Source organism: Etheostoma cragini, chromosome 16 (assembly GCF_013103735.1).
Source record: "Etheostoma cragini isolate CJK2018 chromosome 16, CSU_Ecrag_1.0, whole genome shotgun sequence".
NCBI classification, from domain to species: domain Eukaryota; kingdom Metazoa; phylum Chordata; class Actinopteri; order Perciformes; family Percidae; genus Etheostoma; species Etheostoma cragini.
The window spans coordinates 20,676,207-20,697,102 of NC_048422.1; the positions used below are offsets into that span (position 1 = coordinate 20,676,207).

Here is a 20,896-nt window from a genome sequence, read left to right on the forward strand (position 1 = left end):
AGCTGGACAATTGTCCTATTAACTTACATTGTAGCTTGTTTCTGCCAACTGGAGCGATCTTGTTTAATACTGCATCAATGTCAAAGGAAAATATGTCCTCAATAGTTTTTATTGTATCTGATTCTCAAGGAGCTGTTGCAGAAACAAGCCTTGAGCCAAAAAGCAAAAGCTGTCAGTAGTTCAGTAAACATTACAACATTATGAAATATTGAGACTTTCTATCTTGAAATATTAAGACTTTCTATCTTGAAATATTAGGATGGATTTTTTATCTTGAAATATTAGGACTTTCTATCTTGAAACAATCCCCTCTGAGGTGTAGTGGAGTGGAGTAGGAAGTAGCAGCAGGGGTGGGTCTAGGATCAGACCTTGGGGAGGGCTCAGCCCCTAATGAGAACAGCTCTAGGTCTAGTGTCCCCCTTTAAGGTTTTACAAAAGTAAAAACATTACTTGTTTTGGAAGTAAATACGCTTCTGAGCTGAAAATGTCGCCGGATTTTTTCTGAGAAATCTGGTCACCTTAATGTAACACCAAAGTCACGTAATTATACTTCCAGTCCATGGGACCTATCTTTCAAAACAATATAAACGGTAGAGAACGGAGAGGGGCAATTTTTTTTAATCCCGTTGGAATTGAACCATGGATTGCAAATATGATGTTAAACGTCAATTTAAAAGATACTTTATCAACCGAAGAAATTCTCAGTTTGTTAAACTGTTGAAGTATAAGACTGTTAAAATACGTAACTAGAAAGACGCTTCAATGTCGCATGGATGACGCCTCGCTGAAGCTACGATGTAACGTTACTCAAATAAACAGCGGATCTCGTTTGTTCCTGTGCTTATCTGCTGAAAACACTTCACTTGATAAAACACATCAGGTAAGACAACGTTACATGTGTTGTAGAACAGAGCTAAGCAAGCTAGCTAGCGAGCAAGTTGAGCATCACTCTAGGGGACGTAAATTGTGTGAGACAAGAGATGTAGCTCACTGAGCGTTGTCAAACAAAACTAAGTGATCATGGGATTTTTTTGGCAGCAAAATGATCTTTTGAATCGAGAAACATCATATTTGTAATCCATAGTTCAATTCAAACGGGATCAAAAGGGGGCGTGTATTCGGCCCTCCATTCCCCATCTACAGGCAATGGGAAAGCAGTCTTTTTTCCCATTTGCGGGTTTACCAGCTTTTAAAAATCCTGCCCAGGCTAACTGTAAGTTCCCTTTGTGGGATTAATAAAGTATACACTATTATTATTTTGGTGAAAAAATGTGTCTATCACACAATCTTCCTAACAAAAAGCGATTTTATAAATGCTTTAATGGTTCAATTTGTTTTAGAATGAGGCTAGAGTTACTGCAAGAGTTAATGCAAGGTGGTAGAAATATATATATTAGAAATTTTGCTGAAAACAAGACATCCCTTATGGATGTTTACACAAACTATTTAGATATAGAATCCAGTTCTAAGATAAAGTGTCTGTTTAAACTAAGATTTTCTCTTCCACTTGTTAACTTATTACAGTTTCCTAAGTTTAGTCTAGGACATAGATATTTATTATGCTTCAACTGACAGGGTTGAAAGAACAAGTCTTTTTCTCTCTCTCTCTCTCTCTGGTATATTACTCACTTTCCTTTTTCTTCTCAAACTTTAATATGCACCCATTGAACCACCCACTGAAATGGTATATTAAGGAGAGAAGTCCCAGCAATCTACACTGTCAGGTAAGCCATAATATAAATGTAAAAATGTCAGATGAAGATGCATGGTCCTGTGTGCATCTTTTTATAAGTTCCTTGCTTCTTTTATCCATGCTATGTTTCCATATTCCCATATTTATAAATAGAGGAGTATGTTGAGTTCTTCTTGGGTAGACTTTATTTCCACAAATTGGAGAGGTTCACAGTAAGCCCAGTTGGTCAAGCAAGACTGAAAGACAAACTAAGACGAAAAGGTCACAACCCGGTCCAAGGCTGGACAATGGAGGGGATCTCAAATTGGGAAATTAAATTAAAGACAAACTAAATACAACAATAATAGTGTGAAGGGTAGACTTGCTGCTGTCAGCCAGCCAAGGTCAGTTCAATCTTAGCCAGGTGAGTTCAATCTCAGCCAGGTGAATTTGATCTCAGCCAGGTGAGTTTGATCTCAGCCAGGTGAGTTCAATCTCCGCCAGGTGAATTCGATCTCAGCCAGGTGAGTTTGATCTCAGCCAGGTGAGTTCAATCTCAGCCAGGTTAGTTCACTCTCAGCCAGCCCAGGTGAGTTTAATCTCCCTAACAACCTGACTTGGCACACCAGGGCCATGTTCCTGGAGGGATTTGTTTAGCAGGCCTTGATCATGTTTTAGCAACTGAAATCTGATACAGACAAGTGGGCTACAAAGATAAATCTGCAATACAGCCGGGCTAACAAAACTTGATTGTCTGATAAGTAACAACGGATCAGAGAGGGCTACAGTGGGAAAGTCTAGTAAAGAACAAGCAGGAATATGTGGGACTTCCTCTGGGGTGAAGTGCTCCACTGTGATCCTTAGTCAGAGAGACAGCTTGAGAATAGGAGAATGGTTGAACAAAATATAGTTGCACTGAGGATGATTAACAGATGATACTCTTATACCTTGACTACTTGATAAATTAAAGGTGGACCTTGGAACCTTTTAAAGGATGGATTTATTTTAAGAATTAGATTCACATGGTGTATGTTGCTTCATTTTTGGGAAACAATGATAACATATTATCAGTATGAAAGTAAACATGACTGCAAACCTCAGTTAAATCGGTTGAGAGTGATATTTTAAGCCTCTAATTTGACCCAGAGGACCGTTTAAAAAAGAAATAGAACTCACGTATTGTAAGACTTCACTTCACTTCCAGTTACACATGTGATGCAGACTGTGAAAATGTTCAATTTGTTCAGTAAAAAAATCTTACCGTTATCTTTTATTTTCTAACAGGACACAAACTGCGGTCTCCACGGTGAAAGACCTTTATATGTTTGACCCATTTACCACCCCACTCTTCCTCCTTCAGAATTTGGCACTTTCATGGCCTACTTCATAATCTTACTTTCTGCTTTGCTTCTGTCATATTTACTACGGCCGCTAGAGAGCACCGCCACAAAAAATGCAAAAATAGATCGTAATTGCTCCTTGAATAAAGGACTTATGAGAGCGTTTTGCGGGGGAGGATATTCTCTCCCGATTTAATGCGTACAAAAAGCAAAGTAAAAATAGTGCGATATAATATATCATTTTGTGTCATCTCATACAATGTCATGCAGTCTAATCATGTGAAATACTATCTTATTTTGTTACCGCTTGCCAGGTCATTATTATATAAGTAAAAAAGAGCAGTGACCCTAGAATTGACCCTTGTAGAACTCCCGGAGTAGATTTAAGAGATGTAGAAAATGTGCCATTTACTTAAGTAGGATTTTATCCAATGTTGGACATTTGTGGAGATTTCATATTTGTTCAATTTGCACATAAGTACCTCATGATTAACTGTTTCAAAGGCTTTCCTTGATCTAAGCTAGATTTAATTTCCTCAAGGAAATAGCAGCATGCAGTTTCAGTGGGTGGTTTTTTTCTGAAACCAAATTGCATAGGATGAAAGAAGGACTTAGAGTCCAGATGTACAATTAGTTGTTCTGCCACAACCTTTTCAATAACCTTTGATGCAGCTGGGAGAATACTGATGGGTCTGTAGTTAGAGACCACTTGAGCATCCCCAGATTTATGCACATGGGTGACAACGGCAAGCTTGAGCACACTGCGAAAGACATTTTCATTAAAAGAGTTGTTCATAATCATGGCTAGAGGTATTATAATACATGTTTTGTATCAAAAAAGCTGCATCACAATCATATAGATCTTTAGCTTTGATATTTTATAGAAGTGAGATTACCTTTTCCACTTTCTCTGTGTTGATTTGGAAAAACTTGCAAAATCACAGGCTGAAGCTTGTGGGAGTTAAGTGTTTGGGAACAGTGTTCATTTAAACATTCTCCAACAATGTGGTCATCATCCTGGATACAGCCATTCACCATGAGTTTTAGATGTCTATTTGCTGATTTGTCCCCTTCCAAGTATCTTATCACTGCTCTTCCATAACCTTTTAGGGTTTCCTTTTGCCTCACTTACAACACTAAGGAAGACATTTGCTCTAGCATTTCAAACTTTCAAAATCAGATGATCAGTACCTAATTTTGACTTTAAACACTTTTTCAGACAAGTGTCTCTTTTTTTATTAATTCACAGAGATTTGTATTGAACCAGGATAGATTTTTTTTATTAGTTGGCTGGCTCACAGGGCATATTACCAATTGTGTTGTGTCAGGTAACCTGCATTATTTCATTTTTTAATGAAGGCCATGTCTTTTGGAGCGATAAAATACATGGATTTTCTTTTCATTGAATTTTGTTTTTTTAAAGTGTGTTTTTGACAATTTTCTGGAGGCCAGAGTAAGATTATGAACTGATAACCCAGTAATGAGGTTAATAGTCTTTCTAATTCTATCTGGTTTATTTGTTAAAATTAAGTCTAAAAGCATTTGGGAAGACTTTGTTATTCTTGTGGGCTTATGGATCATCTTTGTCATCTGAAAAGTTCTAAGAATATCTTTATGCGTTTTCCTACATGTTTTGTCTTGCCAGTTTAAGTTAAAATCAACTATAGGAATGACTTCCATTTTTCCATGTTGTTTGAGTGTGACGGGGTTTCCAGGGGAGTCCATGAGCGCACGTTTAGAGGCAGAACACCAGTTCCCCAACATTTGTGTGCCCATCAAAAAAAATATGTGCATCAACAAAGTAACATGGCGTATAGACATTTAGATTTAACAGAGTTGTATTGCAGAGGCGCACAAGTTGCATGTTGTATTTGTCCATGATAACCTGGTGGTCTCCCAGTATGGTTTAGAGGTAAGACAGCAATACCTGCCACTCTGTCGCTACCTGCTGTCATCTTTTCTGATGTAATGGCTTGTTAGCCTTAGAATACATTTACAATGCAGAGTACTTATCCAATTCCAGTATGTGATATATTTTATTGTGTTTTAACAGCATGTTTACTACTATCCCTGAAGGAATGGGATATGATTTATATCATTGTTATGCGGCCCGACTCAGATTAAACATTTAGTGAAACATGAACAAACACAAACAACGAATGCCGTGGAACTTTCTTCAGTCACAATGAAAAAAGAACATTAATAAACTTCTTTAAAGCAGATCAGGGCTAAATGACGTGATAAGATTGGTGCATAAACTTCATTATTTTACATTACCAATACCAACATTTAACGCAGTATTGAAGGCTTAATTGGAACATGCATATCTCAAGCTGCATATCCTCCTTCTTCAAAACACCTAAATTGGCTTGGAATGAATTATTTACAGCTGCAAATGGGGCAAAATGGGTCAAAAGCACTGACAAAATCCGTAAGTTACCACTGCCAATATACAAATGCAGTATATTGTAAGATCACATGTCACCAAGACAGCAAAGTTTAAAGGTATGCTTTGTAGTCAGTGAAGCAGAAATCAAAACTAGCAGAAGAAATACAATAATTGAATTATTGACTTCTACATTCCGGTTATTTACTCAAGCTGCAGTATCCTTTCTTAATACAGCAGTTCTGTAATTGTATGTGTACCATGACGGAAGACAGCGGATATGTTTCCACATTCAGATAAACTTGTCAGCACTCATACTAATTGAAAAATAAATGTAAAATGTTATACAAATAACGCCAATTTAAATTGACCCAAATCTCTGGCAAATGAAGCATAATATCATAGATTCCTGTTGTTTGGTTTTATATTACCTTACAAGACTGACAGTGTAAAAGCAATTAGTTCAAATGTGATCAACTGATATTACATGTGATGAGTGAAGGCCATGATAAACTATCTATTAAATCTGCGTCCTAGGGGCAAAGAGAAAAGGGATTGTCGTCTCAACAGATTAAAGTCACCTTCCGGGGCCATTAATCTCCATTAGTGCATCTAGCTTCAACAATATTGCTATCCCTGGTCCTCCTTTAGGTTTATGTGTCATTTTATACAGTAAGTGCTAGTTTCCCAAAGCTATTTACTGTTAGAAAAACTGTTAGAGCCCACGCCTTTTAGCTGCCCAACACTAAGGACGTTAATCTCTTACATCTGTGTGGAGCTTTTTTTTAAACTTCTGACAATCTTCACTTCATCAAATGTTAATGAGCATATCTCAATTCTTTAAATTGATTTATTTAGTTGTCATTAACGTAATCTACTTTGGGAACACTGCATAAAATGCACTTTGACTAAACCAGATGATAGACCCTTTAAATAAGATCTGGAATATTGACACAAGTTGATGAGGTGGACTCTCATTCACTTTCAGGTGTTGATGAATGTGGGATTTGAATATCGATTTACAGAAAACAACTCGGTAGCAATTCAGATTAGAACATTATCACTAAGTAAAACAAAGGGGTATTATTTGTATAATTGTAAAGTAAGCTTTTAAATGTAAATGTCAGCATGCTAAGATGTTTATAAAGACGTTTATCACGTTCACTCTTAGTTTAGGGTGTAAGCACATTAAGGTTTGCTAAGCAGCACTCGACACAAATCACAACACAGCAACAAATCCCCAGAACATGTCAGCAAATTGCCACAACACGACAGGAATTCACACAACACGAGAGAACATTGCTACACCACGAAAGAAAATTGTCACAACACGACAGAAAATCACCACAACACAGAATTTATACACGGTTATTATTGTTTTACTTTGAATATTTTTTTAAATGACGGATCCCCCCCCCCATTTAACGTATTCCTTTCGTGAGTATAAAGGCACAAGATCATCTGTTGGTGCAGTGTAATCTGTTGGATTGCGCTGCCTTCTTCAGTTGGACCAACATCGGGATATGCAACTGAAGGAATACTCACCGGGTCATCATGGATCTAAGAAGAGAGAGACAACTCGTAGGGACCTGCAACGCCAATAAACCGTAATTTCTCAAAATATTGCGCCTTTTCTTGTGGTCCAAGTGCTTCCCTACATGCCTCTGCAACTTGGATGCTTTTCTTGTGTTTAGACGTGGCTGCATTCACTTAAAGTATCTAAAGTGCACAATACTCCACTGTACTCCGTTCAACTGTTTACACCGAGTATCTCCAATATGGCCGTGCATCAGGGTTACTGCCCAGAATGTAACATCAGGGAAAACCTCTATAGTGCTTGCGTATGTCATGTATGCGTTTTTCTGAAGAATAGGAATGCTTGATTTCAGTTGACTTGTGCTTACACTTAGTCTTCAGCTTCCCTGTAAAGCAGCCCTTTGGCAGTTTAGACACTCCCGTAATTTTATCTGCAAAAACTAATATAATACATTCAGTCATATCCTAGCAATGACATGAATTCATGTACTAAAGATGACATGACATTTAATTTTTATGGTATTGCACACCATGTAACATCCTCCATTGTGTCTCTGCATACTGATATTTGACAGCATTGTAGGTTCAGAGAAAGAACAATTGTTAAATCCAGTCACATCTGAAACAACAGCTGTTTGAAGCTCCAGTAAGCAATGTTTTTATATTAACACTGACTCAAATAACTCCCTGAAGTGTGAAAGGTTTGCATTAACTCAGAATCCCACAGAGATTCAACTGAGGCTGCAGCTTTCTGCAGCTTTTTCCGCTCATGGTTAAATCCAACTCCCTCCTTAATATAAAACTGTGGGAAGCTGCTCTCTAATAGGCTAATTAAAGGTCATTGTGTGCTACTTTCACAGTGAAACCTCAACATACATAGGCATTTGGTGAAGTGAGTTTAATATCTAGTGAAGAAATGAGATCCAAACATTGTTCTCAGGGGCTCGCTGACCAAACCAGGCTAAAATGAAATGATTTAAACCTTTTTTTCCCTCAGTCCAAACTCAATGCCCCAAAATGACAAGTGAAGTGAAAACATGGACATAAGGAAAGCATTTGACACAACAGACCACGATATTATGTTAGATATAGTGTATATATATATATATATATATATATATATATATATATATATATATATATATATATATACAAAATATGTATGTATATATATATATATATATATATATATATACAAAATATGTATGTATGTTACATGTAAATAATATGGAAAAGTTTGGAATCAGAGGTGTAGGTCTAGAATTGCTGAAGAGCTATTTCAAAAAGAGGAGTAGGTATATACATTGGGTAATACCATGTACAAGCTAGTTCACATCACGTGTGCCATGCCGCAGGGTTTTTTAGTTGGACCAGAATTATCCATTATGCATATTAAAAATATTTGTAAAGTGTCCAATATATTGAAATATTTCATTTTCGCAGATTGTACTAATATTTTTTTGTTAACACAACTCTTTACATACGCTAATTATTTTTGGAAATTGCAAAACACATTTACCAGCTCAGGTAAGGATAGAAACTGTTGAGTTAGGGAGTTTTAAAAATACTTTCTTAGGGGTAATGATAGACCACAAATTTAGTTGGAAACCACAAGTAAACCATGTAAGATCCAAAATGTCCAGAAGCATTGGGGTGCAAAGTCAGACTCTTTCTTAACCACAGATCTACGAACATCTCTCTACAGCACACTGATTCTAACTTATTTAACATACTGTGTTGAGATTTGGAGTAATGCCTGTAAAACCACTCTACAGACAGTGTGCACAGTTATAAAAAAGAGAAACAGTAATTGTGAATAATGGTGGCTTCAATGATCATTCTAATTCATTATTTCTTAAGTCAAAAACACTGAAATTCATGCGCCTGGTGAACCAGAAAACTGCGTAAGTTCTGTATAAAGCTTGAATTAATCTACTTCCTCCCAACATACAAACCATGTTCAGAGAAAGAGAAGGGGGTTATGCCCTGAACTCAATTGGAAACAACCTACCTGACACACAGTGATAAAAAGCAGGCGCTTATCTGTCTCTGGAGTGAAGTTATGGAACGCATTACCAGAGGAATTAAAACATAGTAGGAAAGTCTTCAAATTAAAAAAAAAGAAAAAAAAGGATTCAAAGACATGCCACTAGATAAGTATAGACATTGAGTAAGTAGTATTATTGTGTGTGCGAATGTTGATAAAAGTGATGATGATTATGATGATGATGAATATCATATTTGTAACTGACTCTAAGAAAGGTGTATTAATAAGGGAACCACTTCAGGGATTTGTTTCATTAGTTTCCTTTTTTGATATTATGAGTACTTTATTTCTGGCACCTCCTAGCAGAACTGGCATCTTGTATATAAAAGGGGGAGTAGTTTGGGAGATGCATGCAAGGGAGTAAGGAGGGAAAAACACATGTTGCTCTGTAACCATATCGAGCTCTAAAGGAGGATAGTTAAGCACCTAGCTAAAACGGAAACAAGGTAATTGGTGTTTGATTTAATCAATGACACTTTCGGGTAATGTTGTGTTTGTAAAAGCTAATTTCATGTTATTTATTTGTCTTGTAGCTCTTACGGTGTTTCATGAAGAAAAGGTGTATGGAAAGAGAAAGTAGAGTTGTGTTCAAACTAAGGCTGACGGCTGAACATAAATAAAGGCTTCTGGAAACATCTGTACGCTTCACCATTGTCTGGCTGGGGGTTTGCTACAATTATTATCATTATGGTTATCATCATTACTCAGGATATTATTCACCTTTGGTTGGTAATGTACTGTGTGTAATCACTGACCCTCAATGGGTGTATGTATGCATGTAAGTAGTAATAAGGGGTCACTATTAGGTAGGGGGGGAAGCCCCCCCCCCCCCAAAAAAAGAGTACTAATTAGAGAGGGGTGACTTTACCCCCTCTATTAGGGAGGGAGGACTTTTCCCCCAAAAAAGAGGTAACTTTACCCCTAACAGTCACACGCACGCTCCTGTGAAGGTGTGCTTTGTTCTGTGTTTGTTACGTCAAATGTGATGTAGTAAAAACCATTACATTTTGTGTGTTTATATAAAAAGAAAAATGTCATGGTAAGTCAATGATTGAACGTTTATAAAGTGTAAATATTACAATAATACTATGTGGATTAAACAGCTAGAGTATGTGTGTGAATTGTAGTTCTTAAAATGGCACTGATTTAGAATGTCTGGGTAGTACTCATGCTGTTTTTAGCTAGCTGGTTAGCTGTATCAGCTATAGCGTGAGTCTGCCCCCCTAACCGTGAGCTGTTGACGTTGGGGGGGCCACGGTGGGAACGATAGTTTTTAATTGTTTTATTCAGCCTATGGACAACACTTTGACCAGCTTATGAAAAGACTATTAACTGATAAATTTGTGTCTGATGTACAGCGCCTTCTGACATTGAAACATATTAGTAATTTTTATTATTTAGAAATATGATATTGACACCCTTGACAATTGAAATTTAGCACAGATGCTTTCAATTGCTCTTCATCTTTGAGACGTGTCTACACCTTGATTGGAGTCCACCTGTGGCCAATTAAACTGATTGAACAGCGTGTGGAAAAAGCACACACCTGACTATATAAGGTTTCACACTTGACAATGCATATCAGAACTGAAACCAAGCCATGAGGTTTAACGATCTGCCTACTAAGCGCAGAGACGGACCGAAGGGTCACGTTCCAACAAGACAAGAAACCAAAGCACACAGCCAAGGCAATGGCAACTCCATGCATCCTTCCCATGTTCTAGAACCCAGTTGAACGTCTCTGGGCAGACCTTAAAAAGGCTAAGATCCCATGCAACCTGACGGAGTTTGAGAGGATTTGCAGAGTTTGGAAGAAAATCCAAGTTCTTAGTAAAATAAATGATCGGTTCGCTACTTCCATTGGGTTTTATTCAGTTTTATAGCATTTGAAGAAAATTTATAAAATGTTAAAAAAAAGTAACAAATGTTGGGAAAAGTGACAAAAGTGTTGACATCTTTTTTTGACCCAGATAAACAAAAAGTTGCATGGTTGACGGGAAGACAACACAAAGGTCAAATGTTTTTAGCATAAGTATGAAATATAATGTGAATTAATTAAAGGATTCTGAATACAGTGTGTTTTAATAATACCACCTGTTGTCACTACTTATTGTAAGCCAGTAAAGATCAATAAATTAAAAATCAAAAGCCTTCAATTGTGTAGGCAAGCACAGATTGGCTGTGACCTTGCCCCAGATGGGCCATTATTACCTAACAAGTAGATTTAAGAGACGATCATCAAATGTCAAAAGGTTTTGGCCGCTTATGCAATTCATGGATTCTTTTCTTTTTTTTGTGATCAGATTTTTATGTATTTAAGGAATAGACAGTGACAAACAATTACAAACAATACACTGAGATGGAGAATGCGTCCCAGGGGACAAACAAATAAATATTAAAGATAAAAACTAAAAACGGAGAGGAAAGATGGGAGGTAGACAAAACAATAAACACAGAAACAGACACACACACAGATGCAAGACAAGGGACCAAACACCTGCAGAAGTTAGAGGGTCATTAGAGGTCCTCACAAATTGAGCCATTTTCTGCCAGGTGTCCAGATTCTTTCCCGGCACCCTGTGCATAAGCGCCATGGAGAGTTCCATATATACTACATCCAGAAAGGAAAGGATCCATGTGTGCACACACAGGTTGTGAGGCGGTTTCATTTGTTTTGCAGCTGTAAATCCAGCAAACAAAGCACGTTTCTGAGTGCCAAAAAAGGGAGCTGAAAGGCTGGCAGGTCATTTAGAATCAAGACATTCATAGTCTTAACAGTAACATTAAAGAAGACAGAAATTTTGGATGCAATATTGTTCCAGAACTGACCAATGGGAGAGCACTCCCAGAACATGTGTAGAGACGTACCTCGTGCTTTTATTGGGCAGAAAGTGCACAAAGAGCTGTTAATTATTTTCATGAGGTGCATTTTCACAGTGGTGAGATATGTCCTATGAATGCAATTGTAGTTTCAGAAATTTTAATCTGTTGGTCAGGATTGCAGTCAAGAGCGAGGCCTGGGCAATCGCGTACCCAGATCCTCTCAGTAGGAAGGGCAGAGCGTCCAGCTATCACTACGAACTGATAAAACCTGGATACTTTACCACAGTTTTTAGCCTGCACAGTAAATAACTTTGGGATAGAATGGATGGGCAAAGGCCTCTGCCAAGGGACACAGCATGTCTTGAAGGCTGATCTTAATTAAAGGTATAAGAAAAAAGAGGAACGTGAAAGACTGAATGCATTTAGACAGAGAAGGGTAACAAGCCAACATCGCCAAAAATGTCTTTCAGACGATGGAACTCCCTTTTGTTCCCATTGCGGGGCTGTAATTGGCCTCCCACCAATCAGGAGTGCCGTGTTATTGAATAATGGGGAAAAGGTGTGCCAGTTACAAGCTCTGAGCCAGCATGCCAATCCCAAACATTTGATAAGATGAGAGATAATGGGGCCAAAGCGTATCTGGCACTGTTTATTACAAACATTGGCAAAAAGAATGTCATGGAGTGACCTAGGTTATGTCAAAGCACTCTCCGCGGTAAACCAACAAACAGATGGATCTGGATTAAACCAGGTGAGGAGGGGTCTTCAGACCAAGGACCAGAAAAAATGTTTGAAGTTGGGGACTGAAAGGCCACCATCCCCTCTTCTCCTCCAAAGCCTGATAAGGTCCATACTCCTTGCATAATGCTGGAAGGTGTGAGGGAGACTGAGATGGAGTTTCTAAAAAGATAGTTTTTTGCTTCCCCTTTTTTTACCTGGTTGGGTTCACCTGGTCACTCCTTATTTAAACACTGTATTCCTTCTCAGTCAGTCTTTTCCACACCTTTTACATGGGTTGGCAGCTGGAAAGATGAATTTTACTTTGTACATTATTTCTTGATAACATTACTCCTGCATTCTGACTGATGGCCCATGACGATGGCAACCAACCTCAAAAACTGAACCCTCCTGTACAAATAGTTTCCAGCTGATCTTTCATTTGTGCTGTACGAAACGTGTCATGTTTTCTTTTTATCAATTGCTGTATTTATAGACAATGAATGCTGTAAAGACATACATGAAAGGTGACGCATGTGCTTATTAAAAAATACTTGGCGCCAACCAAAAGTACAACTAACAGTTCTCTTGCACCACCTATTGGCACCTTGTCAAAAACACACACATCACATACAGCATTGACACTCTGTACTGGACTGAATAATATAGAACCTGCCCAACAATGTCTTGTCAACACTCTTTTTATCCTTGGATGACTTCCCTGTTCCGCTAATAATAATAATAATAATAATAATAATAATAATAATAATAATAATAATGACAATCACCAAGCAGTGAGACTTTTGGTAAAATTTATTCTGCAAGTGTTTAAGTGATACATATTTCCAAGGATTGTCTTAACAATGTCTTCCACCCCCCTCCCCCCTACAACCAGGAAAAATTAAGATTTGAATTACTTTTCACACAAACTGTACAACATGTGAATATATTGTAGCACGAGGGATAAAAATGTTCAACTTGAGTACCCTTGATTTCCCCCAATCTTATTCTATCAAGAATCAGAAACAGACAAAAGTATCAGTACTAGAATGTATCAAGTGTCTTTGACTTCCCACTACCACTCTTTTTATTTGTATTTGTTTTTATCAAAGGTATATTATCTCTAAAATCACATTCAGAGATTTTACAGTGTTCCTTTGTTCTCGTTTCCATTAAAAACACCTTTAAATTCTCACGCCGTGAACACATCAATGTTGTCATCAGTGGGTGTTACTCCGGAGGAGCCGACTTCAGGAGAGACACATCATGCTCCAAGACATATGAAGGCATTTCATACAATCAAATATAGTGATTTTTAAAAACAGTCAGTGAAACTGTTGTTTTACATCATATCTGCAGAAGCAATCACAGAAACTAAACTAAAAAAATGGAAATATATAATAAAAGACCAGCTAAATGAAAAGAACAGCACTATGTGCAGCAAAATGTGTATGAGTAGCATCCAAAAAAAGAAGAAGAAAAACATTGTTCCATGAGTGGCTCTCTTTGAATGGTCCTTCTCATTTTTCCATTCCTTTGCTAAGAAATTAAAGAAACTAATTAAAAGGAATGCGGTAGAGAATAGACATGAACCTGAAGACAAAAACATGTCTGGCCCCTCAGTTCAACCTTCATCTTTTGTGGTGTTATCCTCTAAATCCTCATCACTGTCTAAATCACTGTGGAGCCTCTTGGCCATGGTATTTCTGCTTCTTCCCTCCTCATTCCCCTTCTTGAGTTGGACTGGTAATGGTTTCACTGGTTAAAAAAAAACAGAGTAGGGTTTTTAAGCCCAGAGTGTGTGTCCTCATCTTCTTTTTGCTTTTAATGGGTCACTTCTTAAAACCACTACCCCTTCTGATGTTTGTATTTTAACTCTCACCTGCTGATCGAACAAATTGGTCTTCAGCTCCACCGCCATTATCGCTGTGACTGGCGCTTACCGTCTCTTTCTGTTCCTCGTCTGTGACAATTCGCTGTCTGGCGCTCTCGAAAACAGACTTGATGACAATTGAATCCTCGTAGATCTGATAGACAGACAGACAGACAGATTTTTATCGATGACTAAATGTGAAATGAAGGTGCTGCTGCAGCGCAATATCAGACACACGGCACACATGCAGATGTACAGAAAATAACAAATAGGAAGGAAATAATAAATAGGATAGAAAACAAGAACAAACATTTAAAAAATATACACAAAATACAAAATACAAAATGGAGAATGTAGAAACATAGTGTGGATAAAAATGTACAGCTACTTACTTACTGCTTACAATAAAACAGACTGGATGTCTGCTTTATCAGCATGTGTTCATTATACATCAACATCCAAACCCAGTTATGACTATAGTCGTGAAATAGAAAGATTCATATTTTTGTGAATTCCTTGGGGTTCACCTGAGATCCCTCCAGATTATAGGTCTGAGCATTGTGACACAAGAGGAAAATATCCTTCTCCAAATCCGCCACAGTTCTGTATTTGTGATTACGCACACGTTCCTGTGAAGCAAAGGGTCAGTATCAAAACCTCAATGTGACCAACGCAATACATAATCAGCACTCAAGCATTTATAAGGTAGTGCACCATGATAGGGTATTCTTCTTGAACATCTCTCATATTGTTTCTTGTCGAGAGTTACAAGAGTGTTAGTAATCTTCTCATCTAACTTTCAAAAAGAAAGCTAAAACGCATATTTTCCAAATGCCCAACTATTCCTTTAACCCAGGGGTGTCAAACTCATTTCAGGGCCACATACTCCTAATTTGATCCGTGTGTGAAGTGTGCCAGACCAGTAAATCCCTCCTGAAAGATCACACACGTTATCTGCCACAGAGTTTCTTGTCAGCTTGATGTTGGCAAACGCAAGTTGCTTCTGCTACGACAGCGTTTTAAGGCCATTGTAAGAAGAAAAAAATTACAAACCCGGGGGAAAGGGCTAAAATTCTAAGGAAAAAACTAAAAAAGATAAAGGTTGGGAATTTACGGAAAAGAACTCTGATGTACTCTGAGATTAAAGTGGTAAATTTGGAATTGGAATGAATTACTGCTCAGCAATTTTCACACTTTGGAAAGTCATCCAATAGGCCTGATTGGACCCTTTGGTAGGCCAGTTCTAGCCCACGGGCCACATGTTTGACACCCCAGCATTTACCTTTTTAGGTCTCAAGTTGTTTACTGTGGAGCACAAAGTGGAGTGGATGCTTTAAGTAATGTGAGATGAGACACGTTGCAAGTTGCCGCTATAAATCAGAGAAGTCAGTCTATCAACAATTCCACCTCTGATTTTATGATTTATGTGACATCTGACATGTTCAGTTCCAAGTCTTGGCAGTAGGGACCCCTTTGGTCTGATTGTGGGTGTAATAATAATTTGGCGAAGGACATGTGATGGTATTTTGTATTTTTGTAATTGTCAACGAAGGCTATGAAAAGACCAAAACCAACAATTTTGAGTCAATCCCACTGTCCTGCTACAGTAAATACCTACTAGAGCACCACTGTGCATTTATCTGCCACTGAAAGTAGTTCTTATACTCCTGTTTAAGTAACATTTGCTGAAAAACTACAAATTCAAGATCACTTGCACTCTGCTGCAAGGACTAGATTGATTCAGATATTTTTTTTTAAACTTTAAAGAACATAATTTTTATTAAACAGGATTTTGAAAAGGAAACTGCCTCAGTGTTATGTGGACAAACATTTTACTGGTTCAGGTACATTAGGACGATCGGGGCGGAGGATTCGGGGTGTTTTCAGATGAAGTATGATTGATTTGTACCACACCCGAGTTTGATTATAGTGCAACTATTAAATGGAATGACATGAAATTTGGTACAAACATTCATGGTCTACCGAGAATGAATCCTAGTGACTCCGTGATCCCCCAACCTTTCCATTATCACCCCTATAAGAAGGCCGACAGGTGCGTGTTGCTGTCCATTTCTAATTTAAATGTAAGATTTTGATATGAAACAGCCATCATAATAAAGGCTTTTAATTTTTTTCCACAAGAAGAGTGCCTTGGATCCTTTTTTGAGGTTTTTATTCTCTTTCAAAAGAGCACCTTCATCATATGTTTTGAACTTATGAACACTCCAGCGTTTTATTTTCATGGGTTTCATTTTCTTCCCCACCATGAGGTTGACATATGTCGGTTTGAGTGTCTTGACTACTACTACTACTACTACTACTAATACTACTACTACTGATGAATTACCACAAGCTTTGATACAAACATTCACATCTCCTCAGGATAAACTAAATAATACAGTATCTGTTAAAAAATTTACATTTTACTCAAAAGATATTTATTTGGATAATCCAAAGTGGGCCAATTTATTACCGACCAAACATATTTACTGTATTATTTAGTTTATTCTGAGGGGATGTAATTGTTTGTATCAAAGCTCATGGTAATTCATAACAGTAGCAGTCAAGACACTCAAACCAACAAATGTCAACCTCATGGTGGTGCCTAGGAGGAAAATAACAAAAGAAATGCAAATAAAAGTTCAAAACAAATGATGAAGATGCTAATATATAAAAAAAACATCAAAGTTTCACAACTAACTATACTTACATTAAAGGTTTTTTCTTGGCACCGCATGTAACCATCTTTTACTGAATTAAACCATTGGAGTTTGATATATATCTCTTGTAACTCTCGACAGCAGTGATATCTGTGTGGGAGTTCTGAGGGTGTTCAGGTACACGTACCCTGATCCTTCTGAAGTCGACAGGCTTTCGAATCAGCTCATAGTACTCAGGTACCTCCTTCTTAGAGGGAAGCTGCACAAAACCTTTGCTGATCTGTCGACCCAACCTGGAAGAACAATGTGACAGTTGGATCAAGATGTATTGACATCTTGGACTGGATTTTGCAGTTTATTTATGTTTACTTATTATACATGTATAGATTTTTTAGATCAATGTGCTTGAAAAATAAATAAATGCATGAAAACTGAAGCATTTGTTCAGTATTCGGGGGTAATTAAATAGTGACTGAATGTTCACATAAGGAGTTTGATATCTATCACATAATACAATGGCCCTTGGTTCCTCACTGTTGAAAGATTTCTGTGACAGCCGCTAGTTCATGTATTTGGACTTACAATCAGTTGCATCATTGTCATGACACAGTCCACAGATAGTGAGTGGCCTCACCCGTCCTTGTAGTTGATGACCATATCCACCAGTGTGCTCAGTGTTCTGGTGAGTTCAGGTGGGTTTGGAGGCAGTTTCTCAGCAGGTGGGCGTCCTCGCTTCCTTTTGACCTTTTCGCCAGTTTCCTGGCCGGCCTGCAGTTCTTTCTCCCCATGATGTTCACTTTTACGCTTCTTCAGACTGATGTCCTCTTCCATCTCCTCCAGGGAACCGTTCTCTCCTTCCTCAGGCTGCAAGAAGAGGGAGCAACATCTAAAAAACTGAAACTTATAGCGGGAGAGTAAGTCGAATGACACCTTGTGGTATTAAAATATGTACTGTAAATATTGTACGCACAAAGTCTGTCATGTGCTTCCTTTGTTTTTCAGTTTATACCTTAGCATTACAATAACAGCGGGGGACTGGGAGCAAAAAAAGAGAGAACTGTGACTGATTTCCATTCCAAAGTCTTTCATTGAGGGGTGACCTCTAGCTCACCCAGTAAGAGCCTTGGCTCTTTCCTTCTTTTTGCCCTTTTTGTGTGTCATCCCCCATCTCTCTCCCACCTTTTCTGTCTATCCACTGTCACTATATATTATATCATTGGGGGGGGGGGCTTTTCATCCTTTAACTTTTGACATGACAGCTGGGTGAGAAAGGAAATTGTCACAGGTTGGATTTGAACCTTGGACCTCTGAATCAAGGCATAAACCTCTCAGTACATGTGTGCCTGCTCTACCAGCGAGCCACCCTGACCACAACTGTCACTATCTATTAAATGGAAAAATGCCCCAAACAATAATCTTTAAAAAAATGGCCATTTTGGATGCTCAGAAACTGCTACACACTTACAACACACACACACACTATATATATTTTAACATTCATTTAACACCTAGACAAAAACCTGAAGTAGGTCTACTTCAGACAGCAATCTATAGAGTCCGTCTTAATCCCTCAAATTACATAAACACTCACAGCTAATTAGCAGTCCTGACTGGAGATTTACCATTGGCAATTACAGAGTAAGGTTTTGTATTATGAAAATGCGTGTTTTTATTTATTTATTACAATAGCCTATGAATTTTAATAGACAGAAGCGACACAACTGCTGTGCTGTCTCTGCCAATTTAGGACAGATTGTGTTATCTGGAGGCTTTGATGTCAGATGATTATCGAGGGGAGGCAGCATTCTTTTTTTTAAATGCACAATGAATGTGAACACATTTGAAGAAGCCATGTTTAAAAAGCTAATAGGCCTATAATTCAATAAATAATAACCCATATTTTCCTGGGTTAGCAACAAAAAAATGAGATGGAAAGACAACTGTAGGTGTGTGTTGTTGGAGAAGGGTGCCTGCTGCATCCTGAGTTATTTTGAACCAATTGATCGCTCCTTTTCAAATATCTGCTGCAATCACAAAGGCAATTAGAGGCCAGAAACATGAGTATGCATGCAGCAGCAGCTCCTGCAGCAGCAGCAGCAGCAGCAGTCGGAGAGGGGAGGAAATAGAGACGGCATGCTGTCCAATCCGAACTGACTATTGATGCATCAATAACACAGGCTCATAGAGTACACACACCAGCATTCAAATCATATAATAAAGCTTGTTGTGGAAATGTCAAGGACAAAGATGAAAGGATGCTGAAATATTGCGTGTTTCGCACATCACCATGCAGAATGATTAGTGAAAACAGTCATTATATTATTATTATTATTATTATCCAAGCATAAAAAAACGCTGAAAAAAAACCCTGCATGATTATCTATCCGAATCATTAACACATGGCAGAGAAGTAAGTTAGATGAGAGGAGACAACAACACTACAATAGAAATCCTTTTCATCATAGCCCGGCTCAAATGAAGGCTTTAAAAGCCCCGCTGCGCTCTCTCTAAGGGGCTACAATCGTTCCAGCGGAATACTGGAGGGATAGAGGGTAATCCTCAAAGATGTAGGGTATGTAACCCAGCGGAGAGCTGCCTGATTGACTGTACATGTGTGAGTGGTAGGGTGTCAGTGTGTGTGTGTGTGTGTGTGTGTGCATATGTGATGATCCATGCCTGTATGCCCTAACAAGCCTGACTAATCTAGCAAAGATTCCCTCTCATCTGTCACAAAACACACCTACACACCCCCTCTCTCCCCCTGCTCTCCCTCACAGCCACACACACACTTACACAGACAGACAGGAATAAACTCACAGAGATCTACTCGATCTCTTTCCCTGGCGCGCGCGCACACACATTCACATTCAAACGCACACACGTTTTTATCCATCTCTTCCTCTCTTCCCATGCGATGTAGCCTGGCTGAATCCTGAGCCTGAGAAGAAAGACATGGAGGAGGATATTTACCTGACTGCAATCTGCAGGCTGGCTATCAGGATCGGCTGCAGCTGTGGGGGAGAGAATTAGCAAACCAGCATAGCGGCGAGCTGCTAGTCTCTTCATCAGCTGATCACTCAGAAGCAGAGCCCAGAAGGGGGGAGAATAAAAGCGCTGTGTTTTCATATACAAATCAATGGTCCGGGGGAAAATAGAAATGCCATGTACCCATCTCCTGTCTGCAGCTCTCCGAAGTCTTTTTCCTGACTCTGGAAGGCCCGGAGCTTGTCTCCCTCTGCATGTTTTTAATATCGACTGCTGCCAGGCGTTTTCCCCCCTCTTCCTACCCTGCTGTTAAAGTTTTGGGGTCCATTTTTTTTGTAAACGTTGCTTTGCATTTCAGAGTGTATAGCTACGTTATTTTAACCGGCTTACTGGAGAGATCTTATAGGAACATAAGTCCAGTCTGCTGCAGCAACAGACATTCAAATGTGATACTGTGTGTGTGTGTGTGTGTGTGTGTGTGTTTGTGTGTGTGTTAGCCTAAACGCCGAGGGTCGCGTCCCCTTCACTATAGAAAACGCAACCAACTTCATTTCTGTGCCAAGACAGCAGAGACATATATCCACAACAAGCTGGAGCAATGGCAGGGATAACACATTCGAATTTCTCTAGTTTGGGCTGATTTTCAAACACATCTGGTTTCTGTGAATAAATTAGTCCCACTCCCCCCCCCCCCCCCCCCCCCCCCCCCCCCCCCCCCCCCCCCCCCCCCCCCCCCCCCCCCTTAACGTGTAGAAAAAGGCTCCTGGAAGAAAGCAAAACAGTGTCAGAACTTACACCTCTGGAAATTAAAGATACACAAGAAACAGGATAGAAATGAAAAGATCCTGTTGACAGAG

At 38.7% G+C, this 20,896-nt stretch overlaps 1 protein-coding gene across 1 annotated transcript; it reads right to left on the minus strand.

Moving 5' to 3' along the window:
- Positions 1-13,579: 13,579 nt before the first annotated feature.
- On the minus strand, positions 13,580-20,345 carry LOC117959643 (probable global transcription activator SNF2L2). The gene is made up of 6 exons (XM_034896896.1): positions 20,025-20,345; positions 17,689-17,918; positions 17,242-17,347; positions 14,922-15,023; positions 14,404-14,548; positions 13,580-14,279 (listed from the first exon to the last, which is right to left on the minus strand). The coding sequence occupies exons 1-6, from the start codon at positions 20,178-20,180 to the stop codon at positions 14,146-14,148; spliced, it is 873 nt and encodes a 290-aa protein (XP_034752787.1). The 5' UTR covers positions 20,181-20,345; the 3' UTR covers positions 13,580-14,145.
- Between the last annotated feature and the right edge of the window lie 551 nt (positions 20,346-20,896).

What these genes read in the sequence shown, in the direction of transcription:
- LOC117959643 (XM_034896896.1), bottom strand. Translation starts at nt 20,180, where the DNA reads ATGAAAACACAGCGCTTTTATTCTCCCCCCTTCTGGGCTCTGCTTCTG. An exon ending in AGCCTGCAGATTGCAGTCAG is followed by an intron (nt 17,919 to 20,024) that starts GTAAATATCCTC and finishes CTCTTCTTGCAG; the next exon opens with CCTGAGGAAGGAGAGAACGG. An exon ending in TCGACTTCAGAAGGATCAGG is followed by an intron (nt 15,024 to 17,241) that starts GTACGTGTACCT and finishes TTTGCTTCACAG; the next exon opens with GAACGTGTGCGTAATCACAA.